At 36.0% G+C, this 18,787-nt stretch overlaps 2 protein-coding genes across 2 annotated transcripts; both read left to right on the forward strand.

Moving 5' to 3' along the window:
• Nucleotides 1–546: 546 nt before the first annotated feature.
• Nucleotides 547–8,768, forward strand: gja1a (gap junction protein alpha 1a). Its single transcript, XM_026926904.3, has 2 exons — nt 547–778; nt 994–8,768. The coding sequence occupies exon 2, from the start codon at nt 1,108–1,110 to the stop codon at nt 2,182–2,184; it is 1,077 nt and encodes a 358-aa protein (XP_026782705.3). The 5' UTR covers nt 547–778; nt 994–1,107; the 3' UTR covers nt 2,185–8,768.
• A 5,999-nt stretch (nt 8,769–14,767) lies between these two features.
• On the forward strand, nt 14,768–16,798 carry fabp7a (fatty acid binding protein 7, brain, a). Its single transcript, XM_026925940.3, has 4 exons — nt 14,768–14,922; nt 15,203–15,375; nt 15,650–15,751; nt 16,539–16,798. Exons 1-4 carry the CDS (start codon nt 14,850–14,852, stop codon nt 16,587–16,589), a joined length of 399 nt encoding a protein of 132 aa, XP_026781741.1. The 5' UTR covers nt 14,768–14,849; the 3' UTR covers nt 16,590–16,798.
• Nucleotides 16,799–18,787: the final 1,989 nt, after the last annotated feature.

The following is an 18,787-nucleotide window of genomic DNA, read 5'->3' on the forward strand; positions in this document are numbered from 1 at the left end:
ATTGTTATTGATATTTGAAAATTATATATTTTTTTATTACTTTATTTTCTTTTTGTTTTTTATTTTTTCAATCATAAACTTTTGTTTTATTTACTTTGTTTCTTTCCTTCATGATCCTTTTTTTTTTTTTTTTTTTAAATTATACTCTTGTTTTATGGTCTGAATTTTCTTTTCTTGTCTTCATGGTCTTTTATTTGTTTTTATTTATTTGTCTTTATATATTTATACTTGGTTTCTTTACTGTATTTGATGTCCTTTTTTTTTACATTTATGTCCTTTTTACAGCTGTCTTTTCTTCATATTTTATTTTGAAATTCTATTTATTTTCTTTCCTCTATTGATTTCTTTTTTCTTTTTCTTTCTTTCTTTTTTTTTTTAAAGTTCTTCCTTGTTCCTCTCCTCCTCTCCACTATTTCTGTTTTCATTGTGTCTCCTCTCTATCCTCCAGATGGTGCTCCATTCTCAGCTCTTAGACCTTTCTCCCAAAAAAAAAAAAAAAAAAAAAAAGCTAAAAACTCTGGCAGTCTGAACACATGTACAGCTACCCATTCTGTTAACGGAGCTGGAGTGAGTGTGTGTGTGTGTGAGCGCGCATGTGTGTCAGATGACCACAAACTTTTTCCATTGCGCCTCAAATCTTCCGAATGGATGGAAAGTGCCACATTTAGGCCTGCAGTCCATCAAAAAGCTTTGTCTAACACACACTCATCCCTCGGGATCTGTTTTTATCATGATTTGAAGACTTTTTTCCCTTTCACAGACGCAGAAGAAAGCTCAGGTAAGACTACAAACCTTTAAAAACACAGAGCTTTTTCTTTAAAGCCAGATGAGTGGAAGACGCTTCAGTGTTCAAAGAATGTGGTAAAGTTTAGTTGAGGTTGAAACTGTCTGCTAGACTCTTTATTCTACTGGATTAAAGGTTTTGGTTTTTTACTATAAATAGTGGAATGAATGCCCTATTATTTTTTTAAAGAGAACTTTATTATTTGACAGGACAAAGAGGAAGAAAGGAAAATATTAAACATTTAAAAAAAAAACTTTGTTAGAACTGACAAATTGATGAAGTGGTGCTGATTTGGACGAGATCCTCACGTCCTTGTTTAAATCATGGGTGACTGGAGCACCTTGGCGAAGCTTCTCGATAAGGTGCAGGTGTACTCGACGGCTGGAGGTAAGCTCTGGCTCTCCGTCCTCTTCATCTTCCGCATCCTGGTGTTGGGAACGGCCGTGGAGTCGGCGTGGGGCGACGAGCAGTCAGCGTTCGAGTGCAACACGCAGCAGCCGGGCTGTGAAAACGTCTGCTACGACAAATCCTTCCCCATCTCACACGTGCGCTTCTGGGTTCTGCAGATCATCTTTGTCTCGGTGCCGACGCTCCTCTACCTCGGCCATGTGCTCTTCCTCATGCACAAGGACGAGAAGCTGAAGAAGAAGGAGGAGAGGCTGAGGAAAGCCGAGAGGGAAGGGAGCAACGTCCACGCTTGCCTTCACAAAATCCAGGCCAAGAAGTTCAAGTACGGTTTGGAAGAACCTGGAACGATCAAAATGAGAGGAGCCTTGTTTTATACCTACATCATAAGCGTGGTGTTGAAATCTGTATTCGAGGTGGCGTTCTTGCTCATACAGTGGTACCTTTATGGATTCCGTTTATCAGCGGTTTACACGTGCGAGAGGTTCCCTTGCCCGCATAAAGTGGACTGCTTCCTGTCTCGTCCTACGGAGAAAACCGTGTTCATCATGTTCATGCTGGTGGTGTCATTAATCTCGCTGGCTCTTAACGTCTTCGAGTTTTTCTATGCCATCTTCAAGAGGATGAAGGATCACTTCAAAGAAGCTGAGAAGCTGCTGGTCATGGAGAGCACGATCAGGCGGTGTCCTGGAGAAGACATGTCCAGCTACGGGTACCACTGCTCGGCTCCTGTCTCTAACCTAGGCTACAATTTAGACACAGCAGATAAATCCAACTCCTCGGATAATTTTGACAAACAAGCCAATGAGCAGAACTGGACTAACTACAGCACGGAGCAAAATCAGCTCGGCCAGAGAGATTATTGCCCGTCTCAGACGTTTGTGTATCCACAGAAAATGCCTCTGGGTAAAGACCTCATGCTTCTTAAACAGCTCGACCCTCGACCCCAGAGTCGCTCTAGCAGTCGTGCCCGGCCTGATGACCTGGACATCTAGGGGTTTAGACTTTTAGCCTGTGAATATCAATTTATGCTAAATGTTCTCATTGATGTGCTCTAAATACTGTGAGCTACTCAGTCCTCAGTCTAGCTACAAGGACGAATTGATGCTTTAACAAGAGATTCCGCTCTGAATTGATTCAATTGAAAAGAACTGCATCTGGGCAATTTTATGCAAATGTACTGTATTTTTTTCCATATAAGCAATTTAATATAACATTTACATTGCTTCTTCATTATGCGCATTATTAGTCTGTTCTTCAATTGTTTCATACAATAGCTGTGATCTCAAGTCTATGAAGGATCTATAATGCTAGATTTTTGAAAGTAATGTATAAACCAAATCAAACAAAGGATTTTGAAATGATTTTTTTTGGTATAACTGGGTTATCAGGAATAAGCAGAACATCAGTATAAGGTTTAATTTTTGGCATCCACATCCGAATATTTGCTCTTAACAAATGTCTTAAAGTGGAATATTCAGGATTTTTGTGGAACTGACCGCAACAGCACCATTAATGGACGTATGAAGTACACACAGGATAATAAGAAGTAGTGAGGGGTGAACCTGGGGCTGATTTCTTTCTAGCCCAGACTGTAGATTCATGCAGCCTATCAGTGACAGCCGTATCAGGTGATGACACAAAGTGACATGTGCCCTAGATTTTTTCATTTGGGTTGATATTTTCACATTCATAAGCAATGATTGAGAAGGTACATGTGAAATACTGTCACGGGTGTAATGGGCACGAATGGTGTGAATTATTTACTCAAATCATCCTTTTTTTTTTTTTTCCAAAAAGTAGACAGCCTAAGTACATAATATTCAATCAAAAGTACAAATTACATGAAAGGATATATGACCGAACTGTAAGTTTGGTGCTTTTTGGTTTGAATGAAAGGGTTACAGCTTCTGTGTTTATCGTGTTTGGTATGTGAAAGCAACACAGCATGAACCTAGAAGAGCATTACGGATTCGAAACATTTAAACCAATTCAGTAATCAGGAATCCAGCTGCCGATCTGCCTTTAAGTATGCGTGTGTAATAGTAATAGTTTTCCCACATGATTCTTATCATCCTGTTCCTGAAACCTTGTGATATAGAGCATTACTCAACCCTAATGGTTTCACTGTTAAGATATTGATAGAGATCGGCTTTCAGCCATCACTGTATATTTCTAATCAAGTCATGGTGTTTCGATCTTTAAAATGCAGCGTCTGTAGAAAACGTGTTCTCTCCTAAATCCAAGTTTTCTACATGATGCTTTATCCCATGGTGATGCTGCACTTATGCATAGTAAGTCTACATGAGTTCAGCTGTCACATCTATAACACTGGAATTGCCCAAGTTTGTGTTTATTTTTAATGGGAGCTTTAACATGTACTGTTCGAAAAATACTTTGCTGTTCCACACACATATCTTTATTAAAAGATAATGAGTGACATTTTCATATTTTTATTTAATATTTCTTTGGATATACTTTACATTAAGGTTCATAGTCCTGACATTATTGAATACATACTTCAGCAACTTCAGCATTAATACACCATAAGTAACTTTTACAAAATAACTAACGCTTAAAACAAAAGGGTTAAATAATCATAACATTTGCAGTTGTGGTAAAAGTGACCAAATTTCAACTGAGGCTAAAAAGTATTTTTTAATATTTACACCTGGAGACTATAGCTCAGTAAGTTTTCAACATTCAGTAACATACTATAATTTAATTTTAGCTAATTTACATGAACAACTTTTAGTAAATGCAGGTGTATTTAGTTAACATTTAAACAATTATCAATTAATACATGTGTTAGCTTTGTTATTTTAGCACTACTTATGATTTTATTAATGCATTTATTAAAGTTTAACATTTTACTATGTTGCATGACGCAGTAAATAATGTTAGCCAACTGGACTTTAATGTAAAGTGCTACTATTTCTACCATTTGTTTTATTAATATATAGTACTGAGGTTCATTTCTGCCAGAGTATTACCATTTTTACAGAAAGTAAAATTCAATTTAAAAAAAAAAAATACTACTTTTAATATTATCATGAACTATTACAGGTTCCTGGATTTTCTATTAACTTAGTTCAGCCCAGTTTGCACTATGAATTGATGAAGTCTTAATAATGGAATTGGTAATATTGTGTAAGTGCCAATTGTTTGTACTGTGTTGTGCAATTTCAACACAGTACAATGTGTTTGTCTCATGTCAGATTTTTCAGTCATTCAGGTTAATTTCATGTCTATTTAGAAACAAGTTTCACTTTATATGTATTTCAAATATTTTTGTATGTTCTGTGATTTTTTTAATACAATGTAAATACAATGTTACAATAAATAAGAAGTAAGAAAAGGAAATTAAAATGGTTTAATATAATGAAACATACTTAAAGAAAATACTTTTAATCTCCTTGTTAGAAGTTCTCAGTTTAAGTTTTGCTAAGAAAGATAAAGGCAAGACATTGTAAAGCAAAAATTCATCCTAAAATATATTCTAAAATGCAGGAAACTGCTAAAATGTTTAAAGAATTTGAAGGAACATATTTTAAATATAGCTGTATTACAACACTCCAGTCTAGTTGATATGAATCATATGTGATGTGTGCAAATATTTTGTATATGTGAAATATGCAAGTGTTGTAAATACGTGTACAATTTCAACCTTATGTTGGGTCTGAAATTTAACATATTCAACCATCAGACACAAAGAATCTTTCGTAAAGCTATAAGCCTTTTTTTTTTTTATAAAAAAATGTTTTTCCACTGAGGGAAAGCAGCCAGATTTTCTCCTCGAAGCCAGTGGATAAAAATGTCCACCCGACTCCTTTTGCTGCAGTTCAGTGCCAGTGGCGTGTAACGTGAGTATCATAGGACTGTTTCAACAGTTCAGTAATGTCTCTTGTCTAGTGTGAACATTTCTTAACTGACAAAAGGATCTCTTGTGAATCCAAAATAGAAATCTGAAATGAAAAGGTCAAAAAGTTTCCCCAATACTCAGAGTTTCCTATTTATCCATGCAGCTAAACAGAAACATGTGTGAACAAAGCTCCACATGGGGCTTGTTCCAAGGGGGGAAAAAATAGGCATTTGAACTATGTGTTTAGAATTCATTCAGCAGTACATACAAATGTTCTAGCAAAATCTCTGTCAAAAAATTGCATCATGTACTTATGTGACATGAAACAACTCAATTTAAAAGTTAACTAAACAATCAAACACTTTAGCTAGGACTAACATACTTTAAAATAATTCTCCCTTTAAATATGTCTCTATGTGGACCAAGACATGTCTGGATTTTTTTTTTTCTTTTTTAAATACGAGACTGGTCCTGAGCAAGATTGGTACAAGCTTAGCTAGCACAATCATTGCCTGAATAATTAAAGCTAAAACATTAGCTGCCTTCTGATGTTATTTATATAACAGTAATTAATTTACTTTAAGTAATTTAAGTAAGAAAAAACAAATCACTTGAGGTATGCAGCTATAGGAATAAAATCAACAACGGGATATTGTGATAAAGCAGAATTACATACTGTTACCAACTCAAAGTTGATTATTTTCCTATAACAGCACCAAAATGTGTTTACTTGGCAACAATTACATGTTTTAAAAAAAAAAATTATTAAATAATGATGCCATACTTTTTGTCCATTTATAGTTATCTTTAATGTTGTGGAACATCTGCAAAAACAAGTTACTTCCTGTTTCATTTACAATCATTTATGTTATTTCATTTACAATCATTTACATTATAGCACTTACTGTATAAACAGTTCATTGTCTCACCAGCCTCTCTCTTTTTTCTTTCTTTTGAAGTTGATAAGACAAAAAAAAGCAGAAACCACAATGCCCACTCTCCTGAAGACTTTCCTGTGACAGAACACTTAAAGTTACAGCTTTTACCTGTAAGTTGTTACTACAGAAAAGATAAGAATGAATGTAATAATATAAACCTGTGATTTGTCTTGTACCTGGAACTTAATGAATACCATCTGATCAATCAGATTTGTGAATTCAAAAGTGACGTGGAATATTGAATTAATTATGTTGAATATTCTTTTTTTCATGTTGCCTTTTTTGTGGGACCTTTGCTCTTGTAATCTGCTTTGAGACTGTAGGGATGTTTGGCTGAAGTTAGGAAGAAGTCTGAGCTGCACTAGAACCGGCTAGATGGGGGAAAAAAAACAAACCAAAAAAATTGCTAAGGAAAGATTTGTGTTTGGATGGAATGCTGCATTTGGACTCGGAGTTCAGAGAGAGTTCTTCAGTTTAGTTCTTTCTTCATGAATGCAACATTTAGGACTTGCAAAACCTGAATAAGAGCTCAATTGAGGTCTGTGCAGATAGCCAAAACTGATAGAGGGACATTTCTTTGATAATCCGCCCAGAAGTATTTAGTTTAATTTAATTTTTATACAATCAATCACAATTTACTTCAATGACTAGTGGCAGTAAATCTAAGATTTGTGAGCTCCTTTTGTAATCTGAAAGAAATCTTCTATTAAAAAAACACATTCACTTTAACTACTAGTAATTTGGACTGATGTAGCTACAATCTTGAAGTTGTTTTTCTCACCCCAGAAACCAGTTCTAACACACCTTATCAACATTATAATGACTTGAGATAAGTGTGCATTTGTAGAACTGGGACAAAACGTTGTCATATTCAGTGGTACTCTACAGAGAGAACTGATTGTGTTAGCTACATTAGTCTTGTAGCCAGACAACATGTATTTCACTGACGCAAATTACCCAAATTACCCTTTAAAAACTATTAGTAGTGGCTGGTGTAGATGGACTAGCAAGGCTAAGCCCTCTGTCACAGCTCCATCAATGGTTGTAGGAAAAGTAGACACAATGCCTTGAAGAAGCAAAGCTGGGGCTGATTTCTTTCTAGCCCAGACTGTAGATTTGTGTCATGTCTGATGTTTCATAGAGTGAAATGCTGCCTAGATTTGATCTCAATTTGGACTGATTTTTCAGCTTGTGTCACTGAAACATCCGTAACATGTCATCAGGAGTTGTTGAGAACATAGGTAGACTAAGCACACAGGGCATCTGCTAATTGCTTTTCACAACCTGGCTGCCAGGACAGAGAAGACCCTTCTTCTTGAACCTTGAGGTATGTTGGGTCCAGTTGACTCATTTTAGAGGCTTGAATGGATCATGGTGCAGAGTGGGGTTTGATCATTACTGAATCAGATGTGAGCAGCTGCATTAAGCCAATAGAGGGAATGCAGCGATGGCACGGTGTGGGAGAACTTGGGGAAGTTTAAAATAAGTCTTACAGCTGCATTCATCAGTTGCAAGGGTGGGATGGCATGCAGGTCTCATGATGTGGACTTTCCCTTACAGGCTTTTTCCTGCTTAATACCCTCCCACTGGTTCTGGATTGGGTAATTGGCTTGGAAAAAGTACTCAGCTACGTGATATAAGGGCAGATAAATACCCTGCAGGTGTGTGCATTATGATGGTACCCACCCAGTAGGGGAGATGTGGCATGATTGCTGGAGTGTTGGCAACAGCATGCATCATTACTATGGTTTCCAGTTATGTGCATTTCTCTTGAAGTGCTATCTGGTGTTCTGGTGTATATTTTACCGTACAAGGGCAGGCTTTCCAGGAGTAAGTTGCAGCAGCCCAATGCCGAGTTGACAAAGGAACAAGCACCTGAGTGGCCTTTGTGGATAGAAATGGCTGGATCCTCCTGATGTTATAAGGAGAAATCTGCATTACTCCGTCAGGTTACTAATGTGAGGAGAAAAGGATATTTGGCTGTCCAGCACTTCCCCAAGATTGTGTGCAGTGACAGATGCACATGGTGTGATCTGAGAGTTGTCCAAGGGGATCACAAGATCTTGAAATGGTGATGCATCTCCAGTGATATACAGCAGCTCAGTTACGCTGAGATTTCCAGACATGTAGATCCATGCAGATACATGAGTGCCTGAGGGAGGAAAAGAGATTATAAGCTGAGTGCCATCAGGACAGCAGTGGCATGAAAATCCATGTGAGGATATGACCTCACTGACAGAGCGGGTATGGCCTTGTGGGACACCAGTAGAGAGCAGATGTACATCCCCTCTATGCCACCTGGTATGGCCAATCCTCCAGCTAAGAAGCAACCCACCACTATACCTTACCACTAATTCCATGACTCCTGAGGATGGACAGGAGAGTGTTGTGATTCTTGTGACAGTTTGGCTGATCTAGTGCTATGAAGCTTCTCTGTAACAGCCAGAAGGGCAGTTTCTGTGAACTGTGCTGCCTTGAAGCCAGACTTGTTAGAATCTTGGAGATCATTCTGGGCAAGATAGATACAACTAATTGTATAGAGCATGTTCAAAAATTTTAGAAAGAAAGGAGAGAAGTCATACAGGTCGGGAGCTGCTGATGTCTGGGGTATCTAGTGAGATCTACTTCAGGATGGGAATAACTGCTGCTGTCTTGATGACAGTCGGTACATGATGAGATGTTATGGATTTTTATGATGGGAGTGATGAAGGGGAGGAGGTCTTTCCAGATGGTCTGGATCATTGTAGAAGGGATGGAATCCAGTGGGCAGGTGGTAGGATTGCTGGAGAGAATTTGCAGGATCTTTTCTGTACAAAGAGGAGAAAAATGTGTTAAGGAGATAGAAGGGGACGAGGGGTTGTTTTGTATAGGAAAGGCTGGCAGATTTTGTTAATGTTCTTAACAAAAAAGGTGGCAAAGTCATCAGTTAGGAAGGAGGGTGAAGGAAGATGGGTAGGGTTGAGAAGCAAAAAAAATAAAAATAATAGAGCTTTTGTGTGGATGCTGATGCTTCCAGCAATCACATCAGAGGAGAACTTTGACAGAAAAGACCAGTACAAGAGGAGATCAGCAGTTTAGATTTTCTCTACTTTCTCTCAGCTGCTCTTAATTCTCTCTGATTGCTGCATAGCACATGCAGAAAGGGTTACAACTTTTCAGTTTACCATGTATGGTGTTCAGTAGAAACACGGCACCAAGCCAGAAAGCCATTACAGGCTCGAAACATTTAAAACAAATTAGAAATCATGAATGCAGCCACCTGTTTGCCTTTATTATTCCAGGGATTAGACATTGTGAGGCATTGCTCTACCCTTATATTTTCATTGTCGAGCAACTGATTGATATTAGATTTCAGTCCTCCCATCTAATACAACCAGTCGTCACTGAAGAGTGCAGGGTTAATGGTTTAAAGTGAAAGTCAGAAAGTCTTTCCTTTTGTTATCCTTTTTAGCTACATGAGCAGAGATTCGACACTCCCAAAAGCAGGATTATTTTAATGGTAACCTCATTTCCAAACTGTAACATTGCTGTTTAATCGTAGCCAGTCTCTTTGTCTTTTTCTTTTTGGCAGCATGTAAATCACAGCCAGCCGGACATGCCATTCTGACTAGAAGCCTAATTGGAAACAGCACAGTCTGCTTCTGCATGAGCATGCTTACACTTAACATTGAACAAGCACGTAAATAAGGGGGATTGGACTGTGTCAAACATAGCTAAATGGCCCATATGTAATTCTGGGTACATTAATGACCACACTGATGTGTCTATAAATTACTGCTGAGTAGTGTGGGTCCTGAATGAATACTTACTGTATGTATATGTGCAAGGAAAATAAACATCAATGGGCCAAAATGTCATTCTAACACATTAAATACTTGCAGTTTGTATTGTAACCTGATTTGCAGAAGTTTTTTGCAGTCTTTCTGTCAACACTGACAAAAGCACACTTACTCCGCTGCCTTGTGGCTTTTGGTTCTGAGGTTCAGCTCGGGACAACTCATTCCGGCATTTAGTAAAATCACATGACTCTGTTCAAAGCATGGAAGACGTCAGGGATGTGGATTATAGCATGGTTAAAGTGAACTTAGTCTTACCCTTGACTTTTAATATTGCTGGTGCAATAGTTATTTTTTCTTACTCATATAAATAACCTGGACAATATATAGCACATGACAAAAAAATTTATTGCTTAAGCAGTGGCATCAGCACAAGAGTTTTATGTGGCTGAGAATACGTGTTTGGGTAACTGGTCCGAGTCGAACTGCTGTGTTTACATGGGTCTCCTGTCAGTCTGGTAAATTTGGTAAGAGCCCAATGCAGCCAGATACTTTTACTATGTGCAAAAAAAACCTGCCGTGCTTCGAAAAACCTAAAGAAACGTGGTGAAATGAGAATAAACAGTGGTAGCACTTCTCAAAGATGAACAATTTTATTACTCATGAAAGGCGTGAAGTTGGACATGAAATTAGCAATGTTGCTCCTGGACATGAAAGTAAACACAAGCTGTATTTATATAATGAAGTAGATAGATTAAATAGATCGATTTTCATCACTCAGAGAGCCTTGGCAATGTTTTGAATGAACCATCTTCAGAGAAATGTAGGTAATGCTAGCTAAATGTATGTAATGAAGCTAAAGATGGTACCTAGCTAACACCAGTAGTGACAGTCGGATGAAAAAATCAAGGTGAATAATTACAAACAAAAAACAGGACTGCAAAGGAAATCCTTGACCAGGAAATCAGCATAAGCCGAATTTCACGTGTTTATAGTATTATAACTTATAGCTTATAGCTTTTAAGCAGTTGAATGACCTTATGGGCAAAACCACAGGTCAGGCTAAAATGCTAACACATTCACTAGCCATAGAAGATTCTGGGCTCTTGCTTTGTGTTTTGGAGGAATTGGAGGTGGGTTCAAGGAAAAGAAAATTTCTCCAAAGTTGTTTTACTTCACTTTCTTAACCACAAGAGTTTCAGTCTTGATTAATTTTGAGTAATGGACCTTTAAATAAAATGTACAGTTTTGCATAATGTATTTCTAACCCAGAAGACAGTTGTTCGTTCAAGACAATTTTAGTATTTGAAGTAATATTTATTTATTTATTTATTTATTTAGGGGCATATACTGTCGCTTCGCACCTCCAGGGTTGGGGGTTTGCATGTTCTCCCTGTGCTTTGGGGGTTTTCCTCCGGGTACTCCGGTTTCCTCCCCCAGTCCAAAAACATGTGTTGTAAGCTGACTGGCATTTTCAAATTGTCCATAGTGTGTGAGTGTGTGTGTGATTGTGCCCCGTGATGGACAGGCACCCCATCACAGTGTCCCCGCCTTGTGCCCCAAGTCCCCTGGGATAGGCTCCAGGCTCCCTGCGACCTGTGTAGGTTAAGTGGTATGGAAAATGGATGAAATTTATTTATTTATGTATGTATGTATGTATGTATGTATGTTTTGCACTGGAGCTAGCAGGCTTGTGAAGCTAACAGGTAAAAGGCCAACTGTATATATACATATATTCTGTAATTTTGGAAATTTTAGGAAGAAATCAACAACAAGGTGGTGTGATGTCACTTGATGCGTAGCAGATTTACTGTTACCAACATGAAGTTGATTATTTTTCTATAACATCACACCCTGAAGCATTTTATTCCATTTATAGCGCAAGAGTCTGGTTTATCTATTTCTGACCATCTAGAATGAGGAAGCTAGAATGAAGAATGATACCAAATTGGAGAAAAGAAACAAATGTCAGACGCATAGCACGTCTCAGCTGCTCGACTATATTTAAGGTAAGAGGAAGATATGCACATGTTAGATATTTCAATAAATCCTTCCTTTAATACAGGAAGTGCCAGGTTAAATTTAAATTGAATTTAATGGGCTTTACATTAAAAAATGTCATCCAAAATATAAGCTATAGGTTCTAATCTAAATATTACAGATAGGTGAAAGAGTAAGGCAGAGTGAGAAAAGTCACAGGGAGAGAGATGGAAGATGGGGAAAAGTGGGACAGAGAGATAATACACAGAGATATACAGAAAGAGGAGAGAGAGAGAGAGAGAGAGAGAAAGAGATTGAGTGATGATAACACACATATATTGAACATGCACGGATGTTAACCAGAGTTCAGGATTGAACCCTGGACCCTGAAGTCGTTTAGGGTCACCCTCGAATTGTCACATCCAAATTCCTTTTCTTCTCCCCCTTCCGTTTTCTCCATCAGAGAGAAAGTGTACTTCACTTGCTCATACAGTAGTGTGTGAGTATAAATGGTGATTGTGTTTTATCCTCTGTTACAGAGTGACTCAGTGGAAATACAGTGTGTTCTTCCTCATCAGTCTCAACACTCCTTTATCTAACTGCATCTTCCACACCGAATTCCTCACCATATATGAGAAAAAACTTCCCTCCATCCTGATCCCTGCTTAACTAAATCAAAGAGGCAGATTATAATCTGTGCTATGAAATGAATTTGACAGCTCTGTGAGTGATCTTTTTATCAACACATTTTTTAATTCCTGAGATGATATCAAGCAGGGTGTCCTGAATAGTCTTTCTGAGATAAGACTGACATCTAGTGGATTTTACATGCTATGTACAGTTGATTATACAAAATGGACAAAGAGTAAAAAAAACCCCACAAAAACTGATTTTATTATCATTATTATTATTATTATTATTATTAGTAGTAGTAGTAGTAGTAGTAGTAGTAGTAGTATTGAGTTAAACATAATAGTCCTTCGGTTGACTTTATTATGTTTTGGATCCTCTTGATTTTTTGTAGATAAACTGTACAATACAGAGACATTTTCCATTTTTCGCCCAGAAACCATGTGGGATGCAAATAATTGCATTTCAAGCATATTGACAGTCAAAAATGTATGTGTTACAGTGGGAAATAAGTATTCAGACACTTTTTTTGTTATTTAATATACTTCCAGTGAGTATATCCACTTCAAATTTACACACACAATGTCTTTTGACTAAAAAAGTACATACTTTTTTGTTCATATTTATTAGTATAAACAAACATATGTTTAAAGTTGAAAATTGAACCAAAGTACTAACCAGCAAAACTGTTTTTGGCATTTACAGCTTTCAGACATCTATGGTAAGAAGTAGCTTTTTGCAGCATTGTGGTTCAATTTTGGAAAATCATCTTCACTCCCCCAAGTTTATTAGCGTCCTTCTGATTGTCTCTCAATTTCAAAATGCTCCATAAATTTTCAGTGGGATTCTAGTCTAGTTAATTTGTCTTCTGGGAAACATGTAAATAATTTATGTAAGTTCTGAAAAAAAAAAGATATTTAGACAAAATAATAACAATTTACACTGATCTTCCTGTTCAAAAGTTTACATCCCCCTAACTCTTAATGTATCATGTTGCCTTCTTGAGAATCAGTGAATGTTTGCATCTTTTGTAATAGTTGTGTATGAGTCCCTCGGTTGTCCTAAATGTGAAAAGATGAATCTTAACATCATATAGCCGCTGTTGGAAAGGGGTCAAAGATGCAGAAGATGCTGGGAAAGCAAAGAATGTGCAGGACCTGGAGGATTTTTCTGAAGAACAGCAGGCAGTTTAACTGCACAGGACAAACAAGGGACTCATGAACAACTATCACAAAACATAAAAACAATCGTTAATCATCCAGGTAACAACATACAGTATTAAGAATCAAATGTATGTAAACTTTGGAACTGGTTCATTTGTGTAAATTCAGTTATTATTGTGTCTTGTGGACTATATGTAAACATCTGTTATGTGAAATAGCTTATTCAGGGAAGTACTAAATAAAAAATGCAATTTTTATGCTCCCCTTTTTTTTTTTTTAACATTATTAACATTTTGCAGATTTTGCAAGGCGTACATAAACGTATGACCCCAACTTTATTTTCTCTCTGTATGTCATACTACCCATTATAAACCCATTATATCATGCTTGTGAGACTAGGAGAATAAATTTTGCTTATTATTTTACTCTTTTTGTGCCCCTAAAGACTGCAGGAGTAATTTAAACACTGCAGGTGATAATTCAACACTACACATTTTGCTCTCTGCATGTACAGACTCTTTTTACCACCAGGGGGCGACACTCACCTCTGCAATATACTGTATGTAGATCTCTGGCATGGATGGACTTAATTTGGGTTGATTTTAAGCCTAATACATGAAAGAACTTTATAAGTTAAAGCATAACTTCAAAACTATTTAAACTTATTCAGTGTCAAAAACAACAAGAGCATGAAGTTATAATTATATATATATATATATATATATATATATATATATATATATGTATGTATGTATGTAATTATAACTTCATATATATAAACTCATAGTCTCACACACTCTCACATCCAATTCTTAAATGACTACTTAATGGAAATCTAGTGCACTACATAGGGTGTAGAAGTCATTATTCCATAGTGCACTTAAACAAAGAGTAGGGAGTTATTTAGGATTGAGCCACTCTTTTTTTATTTATTTATTTATTTTTTTTATTTTCTTTTTAATTATTTTTTTTTACTGAACTACATTAACATGCAAATCAAATTAAATCAATTATTTTTTTTCTTGTTATATTTTTTAAACATGCAACAAATAATTAATATGTAGTTAACCTTAAATGGGTTAAACGGGCTGTTGTGACACACTTATTGGATTATTATCAGTGTGGGTTCTTGCCATTTATCTGAGCCAATCACTGCTCATGGAATTCCTAAAACCATCCAATCAGGAGCAGAGAGCTGTGGCCCTGCCTCCTGTGTAGTATTAATTACACTGGACTTTTACAGTTTGTAGTCAGTCTCCTGTCTCTGAGCCATTTTTTGTGTGCTGGTGGACTCACACGTGAACTCTCAACATGGTTGATGCTTTCTGTGCGACCTGGAAACTCATAGATAGCCAGAACTTTGATGAATACATGAAAGCACTGGGTAAGTTAAAATGGTTCTACTTATTTTTAATGATAATAAACCCAACCAAAATAAAAGAAATGTTTTATTTTATTTTTATTTTCTGTAACTCATCATGTTTTGAACCATGGATAAACAGGACCAGGATGGATTAATAATATGAACTACATTTGTTACACTTATTAATAATATACACATTAACTAGTTTGAAATCTAGTTGAAATCTGAGCCTGTGTGTCCATAGGTTGAGGTTAAATTGCTGTGAATCATCAGTGCTGTGTTAATTTATTAATTTTGCCAGGTGTTGGCTTTGCCACAAGGCAAGTGGGAAATGTCACCAAACCCACAATCGTCATCAGCCAAGAAGGAGACAAGGTCATCATTAAAACGCTGAGCACTTTCAAGAACACTGAGATCTCCTTCAAACTGGGAGAGGAGTTTGACGAAACCACTGCAGATGACAGGAATGTAAAGGTTCGTGCATGGAGAGACTCAGATGTTCAATTAATCCATCCATTTTAATCTTTAAGATCATGTTATTGTGATAAATGTTGAACAAAAATGATCATATTTGTACTTTTACATACTTGTACTGTCAGTGCAAGAATCCAATAGGAAACACAAAATAAATTCACAAATGTTATCTTATGTGCAATATATAATAATAAATTGTATTTGAGAAAGTGTTACTTTACTGTCAAGAAAGTAACCAATAATTTACACTATATACATTTATCTGTCCTAACAGTCCGCAGTGACCTTGGACGAAGACAAACTTGTGCATGTGCAGAAGTGGGATGGAAAAGAAACCAAGTTTGTCCGAGAAATCAAGGACGGCAAAATGATCATGGTAAAAGAAAAAACACTTCTTTCCATTGATATCAATTAAAATGGATACTTTTACACTCAAAGTTCATGTTTTTTTGTCAAGTAGAGTGAATGAAATTCTGACTTGCATGCTGTTCTGCACCGTTACAATAAACATGAACATAATTATCCACACGAGTGGCGAGGGCCACAATATTAAGATAAATTGCAGAGTTGCAGAGTTATATTTTGGATGTTGGGATGGTAACTTGGTCGTTTAATGTGGTGAGTGTCTGCAGTATTAAGGCAGAGTATAAAGATACAAAAATACTCAGTAACAAAAAGCAACATAAGGCTGCTAAAATGATAGAAAGTGATAGTATACTGTATAGTGTATATAGTATATACAGATTGTAGAGTATGTACAGTATGGGAATAGGGGCCTAACTGTATCTGTATCTGTTTAGTGCCCCACATTTTCTGTCTCTGTATCTGTATTCAGATTTATTCCCAAAGTGGGCGTGGCCTGAATAGGAACGTTTTTTTTTGTTTGTTTGTTTTTTGTTTTTAAAATTAAATATGAACCCTACCACTATGCCCATGGAAACATTATCTGTTCATTCTGAATGATATATAGTATATTATAGTATTATAGCATAATATAATAATAAATATAGCACAGTATAGTATAGTATATAACTTGAATTGAAAATATTTCATATCATAGTTATATTTGTTGTGAGTGTTATAAAGGTAAATAAGTGACATGACTGGTGGATTTATTACACCTCTAATAATATCATCACTCGCCTTTCGTTTGTCCTTCACAGACTTTGACCTTCGAGGGTGTCCAGGCCGTTCGCACATATGAAAAGGCGTAATGACACAACTCAAGGATGCTTCAGTCTACTCCTGGCAACTTGACAATGTCCGAGCAGCATTATTTTTTCTCAGTATAAACCTAGACTGTCCCATTTTAAGTCATGGGACATGTTTTTTTTTAACTGCTTTTTATATGAAACGTGTGAGTGATGGAGTCCTGATCATTGAACATGTGTGTAAAGCTGACTCAAATATAAACTTGACAAGATCCTGAGTTTCTGCATCTTTCTCGTTTTCACAAACACTACATGTTGTGTTTTAAAGTCTCGCCTGGCTGCGAAGTCACCCTGACAGTATAATGAGCAATCAGACTGTTGAATAGATACGAATCCACATTATTACTCGCATCTCTTAAAGCTACTTAGCTACTTGTTAAAGCTACTTAACTACTTATTAACATTGAGACTGCGAGATATATGCACTGTTGCTGTACAGAGATACAGGATAGATAGATAGCCTAAAGGAGTTGCAATAACATTTTAATTATGTCTATAAAATGCATGCAATTTGCAATATGATTTACAAGTTGGCTTGAAAGATCGACTTCAATGTGTGTGATCGACTTCTAAGTGTTCTGACGTGTGAATTTTAAAAATGTATCATACTAACACAAATACTATCTTAAAAAAATAATAGCTTAATATTATGTGACCACACACACACATACATATAATTAGGGATTCACTGATCCAGTATTGAGTCTTAGTATTGCTTGATATTGGTTTAAGTCTGCCAGAGCTTATGATATCAGTATCAAAAAAGATGTTTTAATATAAAACTGGTGTATCTCTACACATAATAGATAGGTGATTTCATAGTTGGGGTGCCATTTGTGTTCCACTGATATAACATTTAAAAAATATGTATGAAAATTAAAAGTAGAATAAATTTTAAAAACAAATAAAGTGTCCTTTACAATAATCTATATGAATGTTTCAGATAAATCACTTAAAACATGAGAAAAAAAAAATCTCCACAGCATTTGTTCCTGTCCCAATTCACTATAACTACAGTTATTATTATGAAACATAATCAATCAGTATAATCAAAATACTATTAATAATATTATTTTTGCATTAATGTATGAATACATATTACATCTCATGCTTGAAACGTTCTTTTCCGTGAGTCGTGCATTATAGATTATAAAAAACGTACATTTTTAGTTCAAGAACATTCAAGTTGTATCATTCAAATTTCCTGATGATCATAAGAAGAAGAAAAGCAAGTTGTCGGAATTTGTTTATTACATTGATTGCAAAGCACTACTGTTATTTGTCATATGTTTTATTCTTCTTATTATTTTTCCACACTTTTCTGTGATTAATCCAGCCTGAACAGCTTCACAAAATAAGCATGAAAAGAAAGCCACACAAATGAGATTGTGAAAGTTGTAATAAATAAATAAAAAAGCTCATGCTGATGACATCAATGTAAAGGCTCATGCGTGGAGACACTCAGATGTTCAAATCATCCATCAATTTTAATCTTTAAGATCAAGGTATTGGTGATAAATGTTGATAAATCTATGCACAAAAATCATCATGCTTGTACTTTTACAGCATTTAGCTAATTCTACTTTATTCTCTGTCAATGCAAGAATCCGATATGAAACACAAAATCCAAAATAAAATCACAAATGTTATCTTATGGGCACATAATAATAATGTGTATTTGAGAAACTGTTACTTTACTGTCGAAAAAGTAACTAATAATTCACACTGTATATATTTATCTGTCCTAACAGTCCACAGTGACCTTGTGCATGTGCAGAAGTGGGACGGAAAAGAAACTAAGTTTGTTCGAGAAATCAAGGATGGCAAAATGATCATGGGAAAATAGAAAAGAAACACTTCTCTTCATTGACATGAATAAAATGGATACTTTTTCACTCAGTTAAAGTTCACGTTTTCTTTGTCGAGTATGGTGTACAGTATGCAGTGAGATTCTGACTTGCATGCTGTTCTGCACCATTACAATAAACATGAACATAATTATCTACACGAGTGGCGAGGGCCACAATATTAAGATGAATTGCAGAGTAGCAGAGTTATATTTTGGATGTTGGGATGGTAACTTGGTCATTTAAAGTGGTGAGTGTCTACAGTATTAAGGCAGTATAAAGCTACACACATGCTCAGTAACAAAAAGCAACATAATGCTGCAAAAATGCTAAAATGATAGAAAGTGATAGTAT

Source organism: Pangasianodon hypophthalmus, chromosome 10 (genome assembly GCF_027358585.1).
Source record: "Pangasianodon hypophthalmus isolate fPanHyp1 chromosome 10, fPanHyp1.pri, whole genome shotgun sequence".
Taxonomy (NCBI): domain Eukaryota; kingdom Metazoa; phylum Chordata; class Actinopteri; order Siluriformes; family Pangasiidae; genus Pangasianodon; species Pangasianodon hypophthalmus.

What these genes read in the sequence shown, in the direction of transcription:
- gja1a (XM_026926904.3), top strand. Translation starts at nt 1,108, where the DNA reads ATGGGTGACTGGAGCACCTTGGCGAAGCTTCTCGATAAGGTGCAGGTG.
- fabp7a (XM_026925940.3), top strand. Translation starts at nt 14,850, where the DNA reads ATGGTTGATGCTTTCTGTGCGACCTGGAAACTCATAGATAGCCAGAAC. An exon ending in TGAATACATGAAAGCACTGG is followed by an intron (nt 14,923 to 15,202) that starts GTAAGTTAAAAT and finishes TAATTTTGCCAG; the next exon opens with GTGTTGGCTTTGCCACAAGG. An exon ending in AGGACGGCAAAATGATCATG is followed by an intron (nt 15,752 to 16,538) that starts GTAAAAGAAAAA and finishes TGTCCTTCACAG; the next exon opens with ACTTTGACCTTCGAGGGTGT.